We start from the raw sequence: 24,694 nt of genomic DNA, 5'->3' as shown, positions 1-24,694 counted from the left end.
CCTCCCCTTTCCCACTCCCTCTCCCCTTCCATTCATATCAAGATTCATTTTCGTTTCTCTTTATATACAGAAGATCAGTTTAGCATACATTAAGTAAAGATTTCCAACAGTTTGCTCCCACACAGAAACATAAAGTGAAAAATACTGTTTGAGTACTAGTTATAGCATTAAATCTCAATGTACAGCACACTAAGGACAAAGATTCTACATGAGGAGTAAGTGCACAGTGACTCCTGGTGTTGACTTAACAAATTGACACTCTTGTTTATGGCATCAGTAATCACCCTAGGCTCTTGTCAGGAGCTGCCAAGGCTATGGAAGCCCCCTGAGTTCACTGACTCTGATCATATTTATAGACAAGGCCATGGTCAAAGTGGAAGTTCTCTCCTCCCTTCAGAGAATGGTACCTCCTTCTTTGATGACCCGTTCTTTCCACTGGGATCTCACTTGCAGAGATCTTTCATTTAGTTTTTTTTTTTTTTTTTTTTTTTCCCCAGAATGTCTTGGCTTTCCATGCCTGAAATACTCTCATGGGCATTTCAGCTGGATCCGCATGCCTTAAGGGCTGATTCTGAGACCAGAGTGCTGTTTAGGATATCTGCCATTCTATTGGTCTGCTGTGTATCTCACTTCCCATATTGTATCATTCTCTCCCTTTTTTATTCTATCAGGGAGCTGTTCTACATCTAGAATTAGCATGAATTTTTTTATTTTCCTCTCTGAGTTGTAGTATTTGCCTGTTATCTTGATTTTTTTGGTAATAATGCTTTTTATTTTATTTTATTTTTTATTTATTTATTTTTTTGACTGCCAGAGTGGACAGTGAGAGAGAGAGACAGAGAGAAAGGTCTTCCTTTGTCGTTGGTTCACCCTCCAATGGCCGCCACGGCTGGCGCGCTGCGGCCAGCGCACCGCGCTGATCCGATGGCAGGAGCCAGGTACTTCTCCTGGTCTCCCATGGGGTGCAGGGCCCAAGGACTTGGGCCATCCTCCACTGCACTCCCGGGCCACAGCAGAGAGCTGGCCTGGAAGAGGGGCAACCGGGACAGAATCCGATGCCCTGACTGGGACTAGAACCCGGTGTGCAGGCGCCGCAAGGCGGAGGATTAGCCTAGTGAGCTGCGACGCCGGCCTGTAATAATGCTTTTATCACATGAATTCTCTGATTAGGAATCCCACTGAAATGAACATGTTATGGCCATGTCATCAAAGTAAAAGATACTACCCAGTAGCGAAATGATTTAGGAATCTCTTTTCCTCCATATCTGAGTTTGACATAAAGTTCCCCTTGCCATATAATGTAAAGCAAATTAAAATCTTGGTTAATGAAAGGGAATCATAATGGTCTTGTCCATTTCAAGGTGAAGCATTCTAGAAAGTGACCCACCTCCACCCCCAAAGGTTAAAATTGTGACTCTTGGTTGCTCCATTTCTGACCCAACTATATATGTGAGTTGATAAAAAGCAGTGATTATTTTTTAAATTATATTTAAAAGTTACTAACTGATAAAGGAATCATGTAAGGATTAAGATAACCTTTACATCACAATGTCTAGTTTATAATTTTGGCTGTTTATGTTTATCCACTTGAGTGGTGTGAAGTGTGGTGTATCTTCATTGAAGAGGATTACTCTTGGTGATCTTTAATTGATACTTTATTGATGCTAAACAGTTGAATACTAATTGGATAGACTGTGTGTTTTGAGTAAAAAATGTCTGTTTAATGTCTGCATATTCATACATTTGAGTTTTTGATTTCAGTAGAAGTTTAATTGTGCCTGTTAAGCAAAACCCATTAAACCCAAATCTTACTAGCTTCACCCTGTGTTGAAGTATATTAGTTGAAGGAAAAAAAGGGAAAATCTCTTTATATTTTCTTGAAATATATTTAACCTATATCCAAATGCTTACATTTGTTCTCCCTCCTGCCCCTAGTCTTCTTTGGGGGAACATACATATTAGTGAGTTAAAATGGCTTTGCCAAAACTATAAGTAATTTGGTTGAATGGTTCTTAAGAATCACACATTAATTTGCACATCGAACCAGTTGATTTTGACCTCAGCAGAATCCCCAAAACAATCTTGTAAGTTTTGAGTTTTCATCACTGGTAATGATGCTGTCTTACAGTTTATTTCAAACTCTTCTTTCTCTAGAACACACAAACTTTATCTTAATAGCATCGACATCATTTTGAAAATGATTCTGAGAAAATTTCTGATTCCCTGCTGTGAAATTCTCCAGCCTGGGGACACTTAGCAAGGTCCTTTGAGACCTGTCGTCTTCTCTGAGTTCTGAGATGGGAGAATGAGATCACTTAATTTGCTCTCATGAGTAAATGTTCATTTTATTTTCAACTAAATAGAGCTATCATCACTGGAGAGTAAAGTCCCTCTTCTAATATTTCAAAAGAATGCTAGTTTCTGGGCATAAAATAAAATGTACGTTTGTCCAGTGAAAACTAAAACACTCAACAGAAGCAAGTTAATAAGACTTCAGATATTTTCAAAGATAGCACTGTTTTTTAAGATTTTTTTTTTTAATTTATTTGATAGGTAGAGTTAACAGAGAAAAGGAGAGGCAGAGAGAAAGGTCTTCCATCTGCTGGTTCACTCCACAAATGGCCCTAATGGCCAGAACTGGGCCGATCTGAAGCCAGGAGCCAGGAGCCTCCTCTGGGTCTCCCACATGGGTGCAGAGGCCCAAGCACTTGAGCCATCTACTACTGTTTTCCCAGGCCATAGCAGAGAGCTAGATTAGAAGAGCAGCAACTGGGGCAAGAACTGGTGCCCATATGGGATGTTGGTACTGTAGGCGGAAGTTTAGCCCACTACACCACAGCGTTGCCCCCTCAGTGATATTTTGATGTTCCCTCTCAAAAGAAGGAAAGAGTTACTATGGATCTAACATTTTTACAGACTATAGAATTAAGATGATCTTTATGAGAAAAGTAAAAAAATTAAGTTATTTGGCTTGAGGTCAGGCCTAATCAATAATCAACATCATAATGGTACTTTTCAGTGTTTTTATTTTTAGTAATTCATTGATTTGGAATAAGATTTATGTGATTTAATAAATGTTTACTTTGTGACCATTTCTTTAATCCATCATTTCATTCCATGACCTAATGAAAAGAAATGCTATTTAAAAGAAAAGTATTGCTATACAAATATTATTAATTAATCTACTAAGAATCTTACATGCTTTCATGTGGTTTGATTTTTTTCTCCAAGACTAAATCTATTTTTATATGTAAAATAGAAGATAAATGAAAGCAAAAACTATCTTGTAACCATCCATAAACTGTTATATGCATTAAAAGAGAATTTATCTCATTTAGCTATAAAAGTTGTCACTCTAAACCTAGTAAAACAAACTCCAGATGCCTTTTGTTTGAAAACTGTAATATACTAAATTGTTTGAGTAAATTGTCTAGTTTAGGGCTCAGTTTGAGAACTCAGTTGTTTCATAGTGTTCAGTGTTTTGTCAGTACCAGAACAATGAGAAATCCATTTCTAAAATCTCATCATAAAGTTTTTTACCTTAAGATCCTTAACCTGGTGTTTTGCCTTTTTAAATGAGGGGGAAAAGTTACCATTTGAATATTCACACTACTTTAATATCATTGGGGAAGACAGGAATGAAGATTGGGTTTTCATGGATTCAACCTTCTTGGTATGTTTTGTTTGAACTTTTATTCAGTCCGAGAATATTTACCCTCTTCTAAATATCTTGGATCTTATAGCTAGAAAAGAACAGCTAACAGTATAAATTTGTAAAAAGTTCATAGACAAAATAGAAATGTGAAATGGTATAGAATTAGTCATGGAAACCAGAATGAAGCAGCCTTTTAGAGAACACTAAAAAGACCTATTTGATGACTAAGTTGGCTTGCAGGTGCAGGATCCCAACCCAAGGGGAATTTCATGATTTACAGCCTGTTGACATCTCCAGACAGACAGGAAGCCAATGAATCATATTTAAGTGTGCATTTCAGGACTGGCTGACTGTACCTTAGGCAGCTTGAAGTATCCAAAAGCCAATATAAGCAGAGATTTGGGGCTCAATGTTGGTTTTCTGTGTTCAGTGGCATAGCTAATTTTCAGCATTCCCAAATAAAGAAAAATCTCTAGAGCAGGGTTTTCCATGTGTGATTTTGTTACTAATTTTATTCAAACTTAGCCTACTTTGTTTGTATTGGATATGGAATCAAGCCTATTTTTACTCTTTTAACGTATTTATTATGGTTTTACTTTGTTAAAAAAAAGAAAAGAAAAAGAAAAAATTATGCAACCTGCTCCTGAAAGTGGAATGAATCAACTGAAAGTTACAAATGAGGTCATATTTTCCAGTCAACTTAATTTATATTTTCAAATATGACATTTTCACTTATGAATGATTTTGAATTGGCTGTGACTTCTAGTGTGTTGAGTTCCTTTAACCTCACCACTAAATTTATGTTTTTGTCTTAAGAACATCACACTTAACAAATTTTTAACTGTGATGGAACTAAGAATCCAAAGAAGTCTAAGAAGATTAAAAACGGTTTACTGTTGAAGTTAGTCTGGCAAGTTAGGATCAAAGCTGAGCTTATATTTTGCTCTTCTAAACTCTAGCACTAAGATATTTCTGATATTCCACAATTCTAGAAAAAAATCTTTAAAGAAAGCCTATAATAAATTCTTCCATAAATAATATAATGATAGTAATGATACTACTTTACATTTTAATAGCACCTTAATTCTGATGTTGTTAGATTAACTTATTTAGTGTGATAATCAATTTTAAAAACTGAGAGTGCAATTCCTTTGTTGTGCAACCCTTCTTGCACCAGTTGATTTATCACCAGTAATCTGAGAGGTTATACCATGTGTCAGACATGGTACTGGGCATTACAGGTACACTGTTGGAATTCCTTCTAGCACTGTTACAACATAGGAGTTAGAATTTCTGTTTTACATTGAAATAAAACTGAGGTTCAGAATGTCAAGGTGCCTTACAGAGCCAGAATCATTGAAGATGTTCATTGCAATTCCATGTCTAACATTCTTTCTCTTTCCTCCCTCTACTGCTACAATAAATGATGAGGGCAAGCTATTGCCATTTCCACTTTCTTTATAGAAAATAGACTCACAGAGGTTAAGTGCTTTTCTAAATTTAAAAGTGAATTCATGGTATAGTTTGTTCAGAGTTTCTACTGAAGAGAATAATAAGCAATTTTCCATGTTGTACTTGTCAATGGTAATGTGATTCTCTGTAGAGTTCAGCATATTTAACAATGAATAGAAAAATTTTTACAAAGTATTTAAAATTTCAACAAGATTTGAAGTGTTCTAGATTGTTTTTTGTGGAGGATTTTTGTAGATTTAACACTTGAATTCTTTAAAATGAGATATGTATTTGGGCATCCAAAACCATGAAATTGTATTCTTAATTAGGATCTGATAACAATCTTATATGAAAATAAACAGCTTTCTCACATTCAGTTGTCAGCTGTTAAGTTTCTGATGTGTGCCAGGATCTGTGCCAGAAGCTAGGAATGCTGTGATTCACACAGAATAGTGGTTTCTGTCATTAGAGAATTTCAGTCTAGCACATTTTCACTAATGCATCATTTACTTATTAATATTCACAAAAGGGTAGAAATATGGTAAGTGGTAGCTATCTTTTATTTAATAATGATGTTGCAAAAAATACTATGCAGACCACAGCCTTTGGAGTAGTAGTAGTTAGTTAAATTGTGTCTGATTTTAACGAAGTTTTTTTATCTCTCAAAGGACACCTGTCACATAGCCCCCTTCTTTTTCTCTGCAATCTGAAAACAAAATGCTTTCAGATGAAATATCAATTATCACCTTTATAGCTAAAGTTTCAAGTTGACAGACAAGCCTAATGTCTTTAACTGAACTTGGGAATTGTGCCAGTTAAGTACCTAGTTATAAGCTAAGAAGACTCAGGGCAGTGGTCTCCTTGGAGGGCTATGGGGGGCAGTTTCCTGCCGACAGGAAGAAGTGTTCACTCTATTCTTAGATTTATAAATTTGAAAGCCCTTCATCTCATGGAGGATGAATGAGTAATGAAGCAGAGAGGCCAGGAATTAAACTTATTGTGCAGCTTCTATAAGGACTAAACATCAAGAATGGAGAATTTGCCTAGCTCTAGAAATGTGTCTCAAACATCAGTTAAAATAACAAATCATTAGAACAGGATGGAAATGTAAGGTTTTGCATTTAATGATTTTGTAATGCAGAATTCAGTCAAAGGTACTAACAATATTGTGTTTGTGTGTGTGTTGTGTATGCTCTCCTTACAGATTATTTGCTTTGATGATATACTTTATACCCTATTTTTAAGTCTCTAGTTTTTTTCCTCAACTTTCTAACACATAATTATCTAATTTGGATGTCAAGGAAAAATAATATGAGCCCTGAAGTCATAAAATTTGCATTTGAGTCTTTATTCTGCTAGTAGCTAATTATATACCTTCTCTAGATCTGCATTCTTATCTGTTAAAATGAAAGAATGGAACCTGATGATCCCCCAAATCCTTCACAACTCTCAAATTCTAAATTATCTTTAGCTACCCCACTAGGTATAGTTGATGTATATCTAGGAGACCAGACCTATTTTTAGTTGAGCTTAAGAAAAATATGATTATAGGCAATAAGAATGCTGAAAGCAACTGTAACCCATCCACCTTTCTCTTTGAACTTATATGACCTGCACAATTTACAACACACAATTTTTCACATATTGTTATTATTTCTGTCTCTTTGCTGATCATCCACTTGCCCAGTAACACTATGTGTACTTTAACTATACTGTTCCTAAGAACACAAGCTTTGATTCTATGTAACCCACAGTATATTGTTTCTGTCCCTAAAAGGTGTATAATTAACAGTGACTTTATTCTGTTAAATCATTTTAAAATGTGTATTGTTGGATACTGCTGTTTTCAAACTTGACTGTGACCCTGTGACCCTCTGATTTTATCTCTGTAACAAGCTTGTTTATAAAACAGAACTGTATTTATAGCACTAATATTGTTAAAGCTGGTAAAGGTGAAAATTGGGCTAAATTTTACCTGGTTCTTCATGTTATTGACTCTTTAACATATTATGTTGAGTATTTTTATTTCTTTGTTATATGTTAGTATGTGTGTGTTCATATATGTTCGTGCAAGCATACAAGTTAGCAAGTATATGTATTTTACTCCATGCTTCAAAGGCTATTCATTCAAGAAGTTACAGTTTAAATGTCAGAAAAAGTTAATGTCCTTTTTTGAAAATCAATAGTTTACTCCAATAGTGTTCATAATCAAATGAACGTACAGTAATTTTATCATGGTATTTTATATGTGTATAATGATCTGGCATCTTTTAAAAGGTATGGTGTGGAGCCTCCTGGATTGATAAAATTGGAAAAAGAGATTGAACAAGAAGAAACACTTTCTGCCCCTTCTCCTTCACCTTCTCCTTCATCAAAGGCATCTGGCAAAAAGAGCACAGGAAACTTGCTGGATGATGCAGTAAGTAAAATTGGTCAGCTTATTACCAGCAGTTATTCCTTTTTGAACTACAAAACACATTCCATCAAGCTCACAACAGTTTAATTTTTAACTATTTAAATTTCCTTGAAATTCACTTTTCTATCCTATGAAAAAGCTTGCAGTCTCTGATTCATTTTGAGACTCAGATCTGAGCTAGTTATTTAAAGTGTCATTTAATTTTGCTAAATAGTGTCTATAACTTTAGGATAGTAAATCATTCCTCTGAACATTGTGTTTGAAACACTTAAGCCTCATTGTTACTGCTTCATGATTCTAGTTTCACAGCTAAGATCCTGAGGAGTATTGAGGGGAAGAAGGCAAGCATGTGATGGAGAAGATAACTGCCCTTTCTGAGTGTCTGCTATGGCCAGAGTCTGTCACTGCTTTTCAAGTGCCCTCCTATTTGAAAAAAATGTTTCTTGTTGAGGAAATGGAAACTTAGAAATTGAAAAATCGGCAGAGCAGAGCAGAGGAGCTTAGATTCCAGAAGTTTTGTCTAACTCTCTGAAGGCCTTCTACTGAGCATTAGTAGTTGAGTTACAGTTTGGGGCAGTTAGGAAATACATTAATAATGCTTTCATAATCCCAGTACTGCTTCACAGTAATGCCTAGCTCTAGAAACATGCATGGCAGCAAAACAGGGTGAATTAAACTCTTAGTCCACCTATGTTGTCTGTTAGATAATTCTTGGTTATGATCAATAGAGGGTTTGATTTTCTGTATACATATCTGCCCCCTGTACGCATATATTTTGAGCACAAATATAAAACAAATCAATAAAGGAGAGAAATTATGGGTGATTAGGATGTTATTTATGTAAAGTGTGCATTTATGGAGTTGTAATTGCTTACAAATTTTATAGAAAATGATAATACTGCAGACATTAGATTGAAATCTGTCATGCATGCATGGACAGAGTATGGAAAAATCAGTATCAGTCATGATGCCAGCTGTGCACAATGTACTGCTGGACTACAGCTGGGGTGTCTTTAGGGTCTAAGCTGGAAACAGCTGGGGAGATGGCCAACTTACACTAGAGGATGCATAAAAAGGAGACTCTCTATTTGGCTTTTCTTCACATGACACTATGAACTATATAGCACATTTAGACCTAACAATTTGACAAATAAGAATCCCCATTTCTTTTTTTTTTTTTTTTTTTAATTTTTGGCCGGCAGAGTGGACAGTGAGAGAGAGAGACAGAGAAAAAGGTCTTCCTTTGCCATTAGGTTCACCCTCCAATGCGCACCGCGCCGATCCGATGCCAGGAGCCAGGTGCTTCTCCTGGTCTCCCATGGGGTGCAGGGCCCAAGCACTTGGGCCATCCTCCACTGCACTCCCTGGCCACAGCAGAGAGCTGACCTGGAAGAGGGGCAACCGGGACAGAATCCGGCGCCCCGACCGGGACTAGAACCCGGTGTGCTGGCGCTGCAAGGCAGAGGATTAGCCTAGTGAGCTGCGGCGCCAGCCCCTCATTTCTGTTAAGGGCAAAAAAATAACTTAAGCCTGCTGGGGTATGTTAGCCATTGCCAGTTTAATTTTGCTTCTTTTGGGAAACTGTTCAGTCTACACAGGACCAAAAAAATAGGAAGCATGTCTTAATTTCAGGATACCTAAAAGGATTTCAAATTCACAAGACTGCTTTTATTTTTTTCTCATATTTTTATTCAACCCAAGACATCCAACTATCATTACAAACATAATCCAGATCACAGTTCTTAATCGTAAACTCTAAATCCAGGGTGTATTTCACACAAACAAAACATCTCCATATGAAATGTAATTAACAGACATACCCCAGTGTATATACATTTCATGAGAGTTACAGACCCGGAATAAATTTCACCTGGATAATATGAAGATTGGTCACTTGTGATGCTTTTCCATAGTATTTTAGTTCATAGAGAAATTAAATATGTATTAATAGTAGATAATGATGCATTATTCATGTATTGATGAGAAATATTTCTCTTCTCTGCATTCTTTTTCTAAGCAGACTTACTGTAGGGTGAGCTGTTCCTTTAGTCTTTCTCTTATTGATGTTATTTTTCCTCTGAGACAACTCCAGTTGTTCTTACTCCTTTTCCTCTTAGCTATGATTTCCAATTGTCGTCTTCAAAGCCTTTGAGTCAGTGTACCAGATGACTGAAGAGTATGTGGCCAAAGTCATCCTTCACTTCCTAATGAATGAATCCTGGGTCAAATGAATTATATTAGTCATCAAATTATGACATTTCTTCCTGGTATTTGATGCTGTTGACTAGTCCATTCTTGAAATTTCTCTCTATAAACATGACTGCCACCAGAGTAATCAAACTAAATGTAACTCAGATTTGATTATAATTATATAAGGTTTATCTATAAAATCTAAAGTAAAATTCAAATCATTGTTGTGTCATGTAAACCATTTGAGCTCTGACTCACTGTGTGTTTCTTAGCTGTTTTGCCCTTCAGACTAGTCCCTGCATTTTGCTTTCCTCACCATACTTCCACACTTACTTCTCTTTCTTTAGATCTTTTAAATCTTTTTAAATTTGAAATTTTCATCTTGGCATCTCTCATAGCATGTGAAATTGATGAATTCCTCTTTGGTGCCTGACACACACATTATATATAAATATATACACATATATGTATGTATATATTTAGTGAGGCATTTGCCTATTAGGCAACATTATCCTTTGCCCTAAAGGTGCAGTCGTTATTCTCAAAAGCAAGGACCATATCTTACAAAGCTCAATCCATTTACATGTGTGTTAGATAAATTATCAAAATGAGTAGTTAAACCTTAAAAACCTTCCTGCCTGTCATGCTTATCTGGCTTGGCTATGTACTCTGGAAGTGCATGCATTTTTCACTTATACTATAGCTTTGGAAAGAGATAAGATGCTGCCATTGGAAGACATTTTTGTGAACCGGCGAGAAGGAGCTAGAATTATTCTTTTCTTCACCAGCTTGCATTATATCTAGCCATCCTTCATGCTTGAGAAAGAGAATAGGAGAAGGGAAGAGAAGGAAGTGAGGGAAGGGGAGGGGAGGGGAGAGTAGGAAGAGGAAGAGGAGAGGAGAGGAGAGGAGAGGAGAGGAGAGAAAATGAGATGATGGTGGAACAAGTCAGACAGAGATTTGGGGGAAATTTAACCAATACTCCAACTCAGGAGAATAGTGATAAAAAAAAAAAAAAACAAACTCTTTTTAACAGCAAGGCACTCTGTGGTGGCTCTTCCCTACTCCAATTCTGTTTGTTCAACTGGAAACCATGGAGGGCATTTTAGAAAACCTTTCAACCCTTGTTCAAGTTTACTAGAGTTTGGGAACATAATCATCTGTTTAGTGAAGGGGTTTTACTTGAATGTAGGAAATGTGCAAAGTGGGCATTTCTGTACTATTTCCAGCTAAAATACCATGTTCTGCAAATCTTTAAAGTGGTGTTTTTCAAGGAATGTTTAATCAAACACTAACACCATGAGACGCTCCATGGGGAAAAGAATTCCATGGTTAGGTTAATTTAAGAAACACAATTTACTATAGGCTCCATTAGAGTTTGGCAATGCACTTTGGCATTTCATAGGCTCTGTTGAGTTCCATAATAAGATCTTGTTTAACCTGGAGTGTTCCAAACTTACTTGACCACAAGAATGCCTTACTGCCTCCTTCACTCTGCGTTGGGGAAAACTGCTCTGAATTATTTGAAATCTGTTTAAGTTACAGTTTTTCACTGCAGTGTTTTATTTCAGGGATAGCAGAGCAGAGAGAAAATTTGAACCTCACTAATGTTTTTAATCAGAGCTTCAGAGATCTAATGTGGAAGGGAAGTAGTCCCTACGACAACTGCCTCACTACATGTGAAGCAGATATCAAGATATCAAAGGTGGAAGCTGAAATTGATGTATCTCAGTATGTGTTGTTTAATAGGGACATAAAATAGAGATTGCTGCAAAGTTTCTGTGTTCAGTTCATAATACTGGTTATTTTTTATTGGCAACCACAAAAAAGAAGAGGAGGAGGAGGAGAAGTAAAATAAGCAAAAAGCAGTAAGGAAATAAAAAAGAAGAAAAAGAAAAAAGAAAAAGTGCAAAAGAAGCAGATCAGTGTTAAGATATCATATTCTAGGGAACAGTTTCAGCGTAACTGCCAGTTTTGCAGCCTTCAATGTTTCCTCACATTTCTCTGTGTGATACTTAAGGGAATAGTGGTGAAAAAGAAAAAAAAAAAAAAAGATGACCTTTATGTGGATAATACAGCCTGCCTTCTTTAATCAAGATATCATGAAAGAAACACAATGGAGTCTATTCAGATTAATTTATTTCCCAGATGTCCTGATAGTGATTCAGCTGTGATAAAACGCTAGGGCAGGGTTCCATTCTCTTTGCATTCCCTCGTGTTGAGCTAGTTCCCACACAAAGAGCTGAATACAGTTCTAAGAAGCCAATCTTACTTTCTTCCTCTTTTCCATCAACTTCCTCAGTCTGGGGATGAGAGATAGTATAATTCTGAGTAATCAGGCTCTTGAAAACCAGTTTCAGCAGAAAACTGGCCGGATTCCTAGCCCAAACCAGAACACCTGCCAGACTGACTTATCCCAAGGTAATGTAAGAAGCACAGATGTCATCAGTCAGTGTTTACTTAACAATGTATTTCCCCTGGCCAGAGTCTGGCCTTGTCTCTTGCATTTCTGCTTTTACTTCTCACACAACTAAGAAAAACCCTTGATTTTCAAAACTCAAGTCCATTTTCTAAACTAGAAAGACATTAGAAAAGGGCAGGCCACTTGAGAAAATGTTTCTTGTACTTCACTTCATTTGATATAAACAGTTTCTGTGTTTTGTCTAAGAACACTGAAAGATAGAATTACTTTCCATACACACTTGTGATTGTCATTTCTTAGTGGAGGAACCACTTGAACACCCATTTGCTGTTTGCTTAGTTACCATGTTGCAGCAAACTTGTGCCAAGCATGATCTTTTCAGAGTTCAAGCCTCAAGCCACATGCTTTGTTATTGCTGTCTGTCTGATTTTTTTTCAGGATCACCAAAACATCACATCTCTCCCTCCCTTTTTTTTCCTCATGGAAGCTCTTCTAGTGCTACAGAAAACTATACCACTTCTAGCAATGGCACAAATATTATATATACATATATATTTATATTTATATACATACACAAACATATGTATGTTTTGTACTTCAAACATTTTGTGAGCACATATGGAAAGAGATACATATAGGGAAATACTGAAAATAGCTAGCACACCTGGACACACTCACTGGTTCTGTGACTCCCCACCTCAGAATGTGATCCGCATTATTCGGAGGGAATGGCATTCTCACCCAGCTTTCACCCTTTTGGTTTCATGATCACCCTCCCATTCAGGAGTATCTTTTTAAAATTCTCTAACTACATAAATCTGTTCATATTAGTGTGAGTGGTTGGTGCATCTGTAGACTAAATACAATATGCTAGGAATGACTCAGAACTTGGGAAAAGGCATTGGCCTGACTACTAAAGTAACGTTAGGCAGTTTCCTATTTCTCTAAGGTTCTTTAAGTCTGGTCTTAACTCTGTTATTTCCCCCTCTCTCTTGTATAGTTCTATGTTCTTATTTACCTGTTTATTCACTTATTCATGTGCATTTACTGAATATCTGTTATATGACATTATGGCTTTGTGCTTCATGTCAAGATTTTTAAAGTGTAAGGAAATGCTGTGTTAATCCTTAAGGAACTCAGTCTAACAAGGAGATAGTAAGATTAAGCAGTGGGGCCAGCACTGTGGCATAGCAGGTAAAGCTGCTGTCAGCAGTGCCGGCATCCCATATGGGCACCAGTTTGAGTCCCAGCTGCTCCACTTTTGATCCAGCTTCGGGAAAAGCAGTAGAAGATGGCACATGTCCTTGGGCCCCTGTACCCATGAGGGAGTCCCAGAAGAAGCCCCTGGTTCCTCTCTTCGGATGGGCCCAGTTCTGGCCATTGCAGCCATTTTTGGGGGGGGGGGGTAAACCAGCGGATGGAAGACCTTTCTTTCTCTCTTTCTCTGCCTCTGCTTCTCTGTAACTCTGACTTTCAAATAAATAAATAAATCTTTTAAAAAAAGATTAAACTGTAATGGAGATATAATATGCTGTGATAAATAAATCCTGAAAATTGTAGCTTTTTGTGTTGGTAAAAATAGGACTGGAAGAAGAGATAGATGAAAATGTGAAGATGCTACTTCTTTTTTCTACTCTTTTTATAAATTTTTATTAGTAAAAGAGAACAGATTTCATGAATTTCATAGGTAAAATTCTAAGATAACCATACTTCCATCATTCTCTCTCATTCTTCCTCCCTCAATACCCTCTCTCTTTATCTCTCTCTTTTTCTTTCTTTTTGCATAAACATAATTTCAACCCACTCTATAATCACAGGTTTAATGTACCACTAACCAAATTTTCAACAAGTAAAAAGTAGAAAGATCATAATTTCACAGGAGTATAAACAAGCACTAAAAACAACAATCATAGCACAAGTTGTCCATTTCATTCCTATGCATTTTTATGGTTCTTTATTAACTACCACATATCAGAGAAAGCATATATGATATTTATCTTTTTGGGAATGGCTTATTTCACTGAGCATAATGGTTTCCAGTTGCATCCATTTTGTTGCAAATGACAGGATTTCATTCTTTTTTATGGATAAGTAGTATTCCATAGTGAACATACATCATATTTAAAAAAATTATTTATTTACTTGAAAGGCAGAGCTATATAGAGGGAGACAGAGAGAGAGAGAGAGAGAGAGAGAGAGAGATTGATCTTGTATCCAATGGTTCACTTTCAAAATGGCTACAAAGGCCACAGCTGGGCCAGGATGAAGCCAGGAGCCAGGGGCTTCTTCCAGGCATCCCACATGAGTGGCAGGTGCCCAAATACTTGGGCCATCTTGTGCTGCTTTCCCAATCACACTAGCGGGGAACTAGTTTGGAAGTGAAGCAGCCAAGTCTTGATCCAGCTCCCATAAAGGATGTCAGCATTGCAAGTGGTGGCTTAACACTACACTACACTAGCTCCACCCCATTTTCTTTATCCAATCATCAGTTGATGGACATCTGGGTTGATTCCATAGCTTGGCTATTGTGAATTGAGCTGTAGTGAACATGGGATACAAATAACTCTTTCGCATGCTGATTTCATTTTGTTTGTTAAAATTCCCAGAGTGGGATGGCTGGGTATATGGTAGATCTATTGATTTATGAAGATACAGAAAACCTAATTTGACAAATACAAATAATTAAAATGGGGATTGATTCAGTAACAAAAATCCTCCAAAGAAAAGCCCACTGCTGAATTTTATCAAACTTTTAAAAACTAGTTGTAATTTTCTCAAACTACTCAAAATAATCAAAAGGGAGGGAATCCTCCCAAACTCCTTCTGTGAGGCCAGCATCACCTTAATTCCCAAACCAGAAAAAGATACAACAAAGAAAGAGAATTTTAGATCAATATCCATGATGAACATAGATGCAAAAATTTTCAATAAAATACTAGCTAATCAAATACAACAGTCCATCAGAAAGATCATTCATTCAGACCAAGTGGAATTTATCCTTTGTATGCAGGGATATCTCAACATACACAAATTAATAATAAATAATAAATGTGATATATCACATTAACAAATTGAAGAATGAAAACCATATGATTATCTCAATAGATGCAGAGAAAACATTTGATAAAATACACCATCCTTTATGATGAAAACCTTAAGCAAATTTGGTATAGAAGGAATATTCCCCATCACAATCAAAGTAATAAATGAAAGACCCACAGCCAACATCATAGTAAGTGGTGAAAAGTTGGAAGCATTTCCACTAAGAACTAGAACCGGACAAAGATGCCCACTTTCACCATTTCTATTCAATATAGTTCTGTAAATTTTAGCCAGAGCCATCAGCTGAGAAAATGAAATCAAAGGAATACAAATGGAAAAGGAGGAAGTCAAATTATATCTATATGAAGATGACATGATCCTATATATAGGGGAACCGAAAGACTCTTGGCACTCAGAAAGAATTTGGTATAGTTTCAGGATACAAAAATCAATACAAAAAATCAATAGCATTTGTATACACAAATAATACCATGGCTAAGGGAGAACTTATAAGATCAGTCCCATTCACAATAGCTACAAAAATTAAATACCTTGGAATAAATTTAACCAAGGTTGTAAAAGAAATAAATATAATAAGACACAAAATATGGGAAAATCTTCCATGTTCATGGATTAGAAGAATTAATGTCATCAAAATGTCAATACTACCCAAAGCAATTTACAGAATCAGTGTGGTCCCAGTCAAAATACCAAAGACATTCTTCTCATATTTAGAAAAAAACAATGCTAAAATTCATATGCAGACAAAAGAGATGCCAAATAGCTAAAGCAATCTCAAACAACAAAATCAAAGCTAGAGGCATTGGAATACCAGATTTCAAGACATACTACAGGGCAATTACAATGAAAACATCTTGGTAATGATGTATACTCTTGTAACATACATTTTTATTATTTGTTTGAGGATAATTTGAACCTTTCTAGTTTTCCTTCCAGTATTATATGCTTTCAGACTTTCTGGAACCTTTCTTATTCCATAAAAATCAAGCTGTTTATTTCCTTTGTAACAGCATGCAAATAAATTCTTGGGTTACTCTTCCCACAGTTTTGTTTAGTAAAAGGCTGATAGAATTCAGACCTTGAATTATATGAAGGAATGATTGCATTTCTTTGATGATAAAACTCTGGGCATAATAACATCTCTGGAAGAGGTCGAGTAAGAGAATCCAGACCAATATCTTCAGCATCTAAATTTATTCTGTGCAGCTTCTTAAATAGAGGATGTACACCATTTACAGCTTTATGTTTCCTCCATGAAATCCTTCCCTCAAAACACAGGGCACTGTGGTTTGGGCATTTGGTTGGCTTGTTAGCTGACAAAAGGACAGTTATGAGATACAGAATGACTGGTTCCCAACCACAGAAATCATAAACATAAATCCATTCCTAAAATAATGGATGATAATATTATTTTCTAGAAGTCATGACTATTTACAAGCATTGTACATACATCATTTAGATTATGTATTTTTTAAAGATCTGGAATAATAGATATTAAAACTCTAATATCCAGGCCTGAATTCTGTAAAATGCACATAAATTATAAAATATGGCCTCAGAAGTAGGTTTGGTAGATGAGAAACTCTGAGATGATAAGAATTACAGGATGAATCTGTGTGAAATAAAGATAATTTCTAAGAGAAAACATTAGAGTCCAAAATAAGATGGAATAACAGTTCCATGTTAAAAAGTAATCATGTGTTTTGAAAATGGGAAAAACTGATAAATTACCTTTTTAATTCTTTTGCATTTATCTGAAGGACAGATGAAGGGAGAGATAAAGAGGGAGAGAGAAAATGACTCTCATTTATTGATTCACTCCTTACATGCCTGCAGTGGTCCTGGAACAGGAATTTCAAACCAGGTTTCTCACTTGAGTGGCAGGAGCCTAATTACTTGACCATCCCCACTGACTCACAGGATATGCATTAGTAGGAAGCTGGAGTCAGGAACCAAAGCGGGGAATTGAACTCATGTACTCTGATATAGGAGCATTGGCATCTTAACTGCCAGGCCCAATGCTGCTCCGAGTATGAATAAAATCACACCAAGAAAACATGTATTCTATGTCAACATTCTATTCTGATTTTCAAAATATTTAGCAAGCAAGCGTTCTAGTTTTCAATAGATTCATCTTGGAAACCTGATGTGCATAGTGTCTTAGCAAATTGAGCACTCTGCTCACCATGCTACCATGCCTGTCGTGTCAATTATTTCCCCATCATTATCCAACAGCTTTATCACTGTTATCAAGTGTATGCCTTAGTACAGACATTGGCCTTCAGAAGATGCCTTCAGGAGCTGACCTTTACAAAGTTACAATTTAATGTGATATCCTTGTGCCCATATCATAAAATCAAGTTTAAAATCATTAAGTGGTCCAGGGATCCTTGGAGTTCTTGGAATAAGCTAATCTACCCGCGACCTGATTCAAGAGAATGAACATTCCTGCTCTTCAATTTTAGGTGAAACGAATATCTGAAGATCCTCCTTGCAAATGTCCTACCAAGTTCTGTGTGGAACGCCTTTCCCAAGGAAGATACCGAGTGGGAGAAAAGATCCTCTTCATTAGGGTAAAGTTTGACTTTTCTCTTGTTATCTTGTTCTTTGTGAGAATATTCAGAACTTGAGTTGGGGGCTACCGCAAAATATGACAGCAACTAAGCAGGGAGACAGAAAGGTCTTCCTTTGCCGTTGGTTCACCCTCCAATGGCCGCCACGGCCGGCGCACCGTGCTGATCCGATGGCAGGAGCCAGGTGCTTCTCCTGGTCTCCCATGGGGTGCAGGGCCCAAGGACTTGGGCCATCCTCCACTGCCCTCCCTGGCCACAGCAGAGAGCTGGCCTGGAAGAGGGGCAACCGGGACAGAATCCGGCGCCCTGACGTGGACTAGAACCTGGTGTGCTGGCACCGCAAGGCAGAGGATTAGCCTAGTGAGCCGCGGCGCAGGCCAGCATGGACTCTTTTATGATGCATACAATGCCCTGAGAATGCAGGGCATGAATGGTTTTTAAAAGAGCATACATTATGAAGTATTACTGAGGGCTAGATAAACAGAACTATCTTTTACATGTACCCAAACATTCGCACTCCAAAGAGACCATGGAGATCAAATAGAAAGAAGAAAAGAAAATGACAGTCCTTTTTTCTTCGAACGGTTTCAAAGGAACTAGCATACCCGAATAGAAAATGTAAAAACATGTCCTCCCTTGGTCTTCTCACTTCAAGTTGTGGAAATAAGCATCCCATTTATCCTGGATACCTTTCAGATTATTTGAATGTCATTTTTCAAGGACTTTTGGTGTGGACCAAAGTGAGGATAATGAAGCTCAATATAGTAGCATGGTGTGGTGCTGATGATCATTTCTTAGTGTTCTGTGTCAGAGAAATGGAATGTGGGCCCATTTTACGGCAGTCCAGATTTAAATCATGAACAGTTTTTGACTGGAATGAGTGATTCAGTGAAGTATCATTCTAAGCCTTTCACTCAGAATCTGTTTTCCAAGTAATCAAGATAATTTAATCTCTCAGAAATAAGTTTGGGATTTTTACTAAAACCAAGATTTCCTCTCTTTAAAAATAAGAAAATGAAAGATATAGTACTGATATATTCCTAGAAATCTACAGTAAGTAATTATAAGTATTTTCTGACTCATGTTTCTGGTCATTTCCTGAAGGGGAGTGATTATGATTCAAAGGAACTGAATTCTTTTTCCATTTGAATGAACTAAAATTATTTTGTTTGTTATTTTAAAGATCAGAATGATTTGAATGTACACATTGAGTACAATCAATGAATGCACAGTCTTCCAGTACTCAAGTATGGCCAAGTAATTTTACTGGTGTGAAGTGCTTACTTTTAATTTACCTGAAAATTATTTAGATAATAGATAGTTCTTAAGACTCTGAGGAGTATTTGAAGAAATGCTTTGTCATAATTTAGCCTTAAACTTTAATGTCAATCATTTTGTATTTTAGCCTAGTTTTAGATCAGTGTTTACAAGTTAAAAAAAAAAGTCAGGTAATTGCCATTTGCTTTGGAATCGCAACAAATAACAATGATATGTGTATTATTAGGGGTTTGAGAACAAATCTAAGCAGATGGCTTTGCTTGAAAGTCAGTAACCTGAGGTGCTTAATGTTTTTTTGTTCTTTATTGTAAAGATAGAAAATATTTTTATGCATGCTGTTTGCTTTCTATTTAGCATACTAAATAATAGTGATTTAGTATCTCCATAGATATGTTTAAATTTTACAAGATTGACCTTAGTTGAGAATCAGACTCCTTTAGAATATTAGACCTTAGTGCCTATAATCAAAACATAAGATTTTATTTTTTTCCTTTTTATACTGAAACTGTTAATAAAACACATGATTAGTAAGTTACTTTATTCCTATTCCTAATGCAACCTCACATCTTCAGGAAAAAAATGTGTTACATATGTTTACTCATGTATGGTCTTCCATATTTATTCAGTTGTCAAATAATTTAATATCCATTTTATGAGTAACATATGAGGGGTTTTTTGATGTGCCACTTTCTTTTCAGCAAATCATTTCCTTTTGTTTGAATCTATGCATGTATTGTTTATAGTAATTGAAAGTTGCTGAAAATATTGCATGAAATTGTTTAGTAATAATGTTTTAATTTAATAATAATTCATACATTAGGTCATATTGTGCATAGACATACATCCGATTTTTACTTCTAATGATACGCATAAACATGTAATAACAGGACTAACTGTGACATGGTTATTCATGTATGGGCCCAACCAGTTATGGTCTCATGTTATTATGACTTCTGCTTTAGAATAGTATATCAAAGAACTTTAATCATTTACTTTCTTTACTTTTGCACTATCCACATACATTTATACTATATTTATAACAAATTTCACTTAAAATTGATTCTTTAAAAATAAGCTTAATTTTCAAAAAGAGACTTTATATAACTGCCTAAATTGGAAATTAAAACTATTTATCAGAAAAGGAAAATATTCATGAATATATTCATGTATTCATTAACATTTTCATCCTGTGGCTTTTATGAGTATCTCTCCACCCTGATTAAGTGAAGTGATTCTATAAAGTCTTCTCTCCTTGTCTCTCCTTGTTTTTCTGAGATGTGTAGGCAATGAAATTCCACCAGCAGGACATGTACACCTTGAATTGTTTATTTCTCCACTACAGTGCATGATCAAACTCAAGGCTCATTGATGTGTACATATGTCATTGGCTAGTACTTGTGATTTGTGCCAGGAACTATATTTAACTGATCATCAATGTGCTCTAATTCACTGTAAGGCATGGCAGTTATTGTTGAAAGCAAACCCTCAGAGGTGTTGAATTGGTTTTCAAATGATCGTATAATTATTGACACTAATATTTTAACTGTGTTTTTTTGAACACCTGTATTGAATAGTAAATGCTTGAAGTTGTTTTCTCTCAGTGACTCCACTGCAATTCTGTTTCTTAAGTTCGCATTTTTTTTTTATTTTTTTGAGACTTTATTTATTTACTTGAAAGAGTTAGAGAGAGAGAGGTCTTCTATATATCTGCTGGTTAACTCCCCAAATGGCCACATGGCTGGTGCTGGACCAGGCTAGAGCCAGGAGCCAGGAGCTTCTTCTGGGTCTCCTACATGGATTCAGGGGCCCAAGTACTTGGGCCATCCTCTGCTACTTTCCAAGGCACTTTAGTAGGGAGCTTGGATCAGAAGTGGAGCAGCCATGACTTGAACCAGCACCCATATGGAATGCTGGCATCACAGGCTGTGTCTTAACCTAGCACACCACTATGCTGGCCCCAAGTTTGCAATTTTAACATGAGCATATTTTATACTTTGCCACATTTTTATTGAGGCTGCCTAATATAGTCGTATTTACCTACTGTGGTATGCATATTCATCTGTAAAATATACATATAATGAAATATCCATAGTGTCTTAAAATTTTTGCCCTAGCAATCTGTCTACCTTGTCTTCTTATGGTTATAGTGAACCTGTTTAATGCAAAAAGCAGTTCAGGGTCATTTATGCATGTTTAGACTGCTAACTTCACTCAAAAGTCATAATTATAAGATTTCCTTAGTCAGACCTATCTTTTTTTTTTAGGAAAAAATTAATTTTTTTATTTATTTGAAAGGCAGATTTACAGAGTGAGGAGAAGAGACAGAAAGAGATTTGCCATCTGCTGATTCACTCCCTAAATGGCCACATTGGCTGAGGCTGAGCCAGGCCAAAGCCAGGAACCTGGAGCTTCTTCCAGGTTCAGGGTTTCAGGGGCCCAAGGACTTGGGCCAACTTCCATTGTTTTTCCAGGTGCAATAGCAGGGAACCGGATCTGAAATGGAGCAGCTGGGTATTGAATCACTGCCCATATGGGATGCCGGTATTGCAGATGGAGGCTTAACTTGCTACACCACAACACCAGCCCCAATAAGACAGTATCTTAACACATTTTCTCTTGGTATTAATCTTCTTAATGTAAGCCAGAATTAACAATTTCATTGCTAACCATCTTTCAAGGTTTTCTTAAAACATGTATTGTACTTATGAATCATTTTATGATTATGTATGCTTATAAACAGATCTTTTTATACATGAAGACAGATACAATAATGCAAATAAGAATGTAAAATATAAGAAGGTATGCAAATTCCAGAGGAAGATCTGGAAAGATATTTTCTGCAGAGAATATCTTTGCTAAGTATGTTTTGTCTGTATAGCTCTATTTGCAGGTGGGGAATTAATCTCAACCCAAATATGAGGAATCCTTTAGTTCAAGAAGAAAATCTGTGAGGCTTTTGACTGTGGTTTTTAGGCAAACATCCTAATAACTCCTTGCCAAGTGGGAATTTTCTTGTTTCTACCTTGTCAAAAGCAATTTTTCAAAGTCATATTTTCCCCTGTACTTTCCAGTGAGAAACATTTTTTATGAACTATCAAATGCAGCTGTTTTTAAAAATTATATTGTACAGGTACAAATTTGCTCTCCTTGATGATATAATTTACTTTTCAGTGATTTTGTATTTGGGTGATGTTAATTAAATCTTAGTCATTTCTGTACCAACAGACTTTTGAATATTCCCTCTGAGCCATGACATAGATCTTTGAAATTTAAATAGGTAGATATCAGGCCTATATGTTGTGATTTGGGGAAAGAGGGGAGAATTTTCTCTTGTTCTTTTGTTTAATCAGTGACTGTCTAGTTAGCTTTGAGTTTCAAGTCAGTTGGCAAATACAAATCTATTTGCATTTGTAGGAAGGAACTTCAGAAATGTCTTATATGTCAAAAATTGCTTATACTGTTTGACTTACCAACCTCAATTTGATGGCTATATTCCATGTACGTAAATAACAGAGGTTTTTTTTTTTTTTCTGTTATAAGATAGTCTTTATTTTTATTTATTTATTTACAGGCAGAGTGGACAGTGAGAGAGAGAGACAGAGAGAAAGGTCTTCCTTTGCCATTGGTTCACTCTCCAAAGGCCGCCGTGGCCAGCATGCTGCGGCCAGCGCACCGCGCTGATCTGAAGCCAGGAGCCAGGTGCTTCTCCTGGTCTCCCATGGGGTGCAGGGCCCAAGGACCTGGGCCATCCTCCACTGCACTCCCGGGCCACAGCAGAGAGCTGGCCTGGAAGAGGGGCAACCGGGACAGAATCTGGCGCCCTGACAGGGACTAGAACCTGGTGTGCTGGTGCCGCAAGGTGGAGGATTAGCCTAGTGAGCAGCGGCGCCGGCCAAATAACAGAGATTTTTAAAATGGTCCCTACGTGAGCAGCGTCAGTAGCCTCTGAGAACTTGTTAAATATTGAAATTTTTGAGTCTTCCCAAGATCTGCTAAATCAGAAAGCTGAGCTTAGAACCCAGCTATTAGGCCGGCGCCGTAGCTCACTAGGCTAATCCTCTGCCTTGCGGCACCGGCACACCGGGTTCTAGTCCTGGTCGGGGCACCGGATTCTGTCCTGGTTGCTCCTCTTCCAGGCCAGCTCTCTGCTGTGGCCTGGGAAGGCAGTGGAGGATGGCCCAAGTCCTTGGGCCCTGCACCCCATGGGAGACCAGGAGAAGTACCTGGCTCCTGCCATCGGATCAGCGCGGTGCACCAGCTGCGGCGGCCATTGGAGGGTGAACCAATGGCAAAGGAAGACCTTTCTCTCTGTCTCTCTCTCAAACTGTCCACTCTGCCTGTCAAAAAAAAAATAATAATAAAAATAAAAAAATAAAAAAAAGAACCCAGCTGTGTTTTAATAAGCCCTCCAAGTGATGTTGATGTATGCTGAAGTTTGAAAACCACTAATCTTTAGAAAGAAAGAACTATACTTCCATGTAGGAAGAGATTCATTGTTCCAACAACACAATTGGAAATCATTATCTGTGTGGTCATGGAAGAATATTACCATTTAGTTACTAAAGATGATCATTGTGAAAACTTCTATGTATCACTGGCAGGCAAAGCTTCAGATATAATGTTAAGTAGAAATGTAGTTCTTAGAATTATTTTTATATAAAAATAGCTCTGTATAGACATACAGTTATAATTATGACTTGAAGAGAATAGAAATAATTTAAGATAGTTTTTAATTGTTGAGGACCTAGAATTACAAATATTTTCTGTTCTGCATTAATTTCTGATGATAATATTAATACGTAATTTTTAAAAGGGAAATCAGCAACCTGATTGTTATAAATTTGAGAATAAATGAGAGGCCCTCTGCCAAATGTCAGATTACTGGGCTGACAGCTCATTTTGATGCTAAGCTTCCTATCTCTTAGAGAAGAATAAGGAGGTTGGAGCCATGGACTTATTTAAAACAGGGATAATATTGCTTTTTGTTGTGAATCTTTGTAATATATTTTTCCTGAAATGAAGTGGTTACCTTGTTGTATCTTCCTCTACTATTCTACTTTGAAAATTGACATTTGGGGCTGGTGGTGCGGCGTAATGGTTAAAGCTGCTGCCTGAGATACCAGAATCCCATAAGGGCACCTGCAGGTGTGCCTGGAAAAGCAGCAGAGGATGGTCCAAGTCCTTGGACCCCTACTATTTATGTGGGAGACCTGGAGGAAGCTCCTAGCTCCTGGCTTTGGACCCATCCAGCTCTGTCCATTGAGGCCATTTAGGGGAGTGAACCAGGGGATGGAAGACTCATTCTGTCTCTTACTCTTTCTTTCTCTCTCTCCCTGCCTCCTGTTTCTCCCTCTCTGTCTCTCTCTGACTCTGTCTCTCTCTCTCTCTAACTCTGCCTTTCAAATAAATAAATAAATCTTTTAAAAAAAAAATCCTGATATTTTTCAGGATTAGCCCTAGGAGACATGCAAAAGGTTTCTGTACTGCTGGATAATGTGCCTATTCTCAGCTGACCCCCACACACAATTTTCTCTCCATTTTCAATAGAACTGTAACCATGTGGTGGTCCATTCTTTTAGGGTCCAGTTTTTAGTGACAAGAAATTAAGCTAATGTGATCAACTGATCTGTACTTGTTCTTGAAAT

The 24,694-nt window shown here is 36.9% G+C and overlaps 1 protein-coding gene across 4 annotated transcripts in view; it reads left to right on the top strand.

Moving 5' to 3' along the window:
* Window positions 1-24,694, top strand: part of GAS2 (growth arrest specific 2) — a 147,901-nt gene that overhangs the window by 71,586 nt on the left and 51,621 nt on the right. For all 4 annotated transcript variants that reach the window (XM_017345590.3, XM_008268892.4, XM_008268897.4 and 1 more), the window contains 2 exons: window positions 7,385-7,526; window positions 17,664-17,771. In XM_017345590.3, the coding sequence (XP_017201079.1) occupies window positions 7,385-7,526; window positions 17,664-17,771 (250 nt within the window). The remainder of the gene's footprint in view (window positions 1-7,384; window positions 7,527-17,663; window positions 17,772-24,694) is intronic.

Source organism: Oryctolagus cuniculus, chromosome 1, assembly GCF_964237555.1.
Source record: "Oryctolagus cuniculus chromosome 1, mOryCun1.1, whole genome shotgun sequence".
NCBI classification, from domain to species: domain Eukaryota; kingdom Metazoa; phylum Chordata; class Mammalia; order Lagomorpha; family Leporidae; genus Oryctolagus; species Oryctolagus cuniculus.
This window is presented reverse-complemented; position numbering and strand designations above follow the sequence as displayed.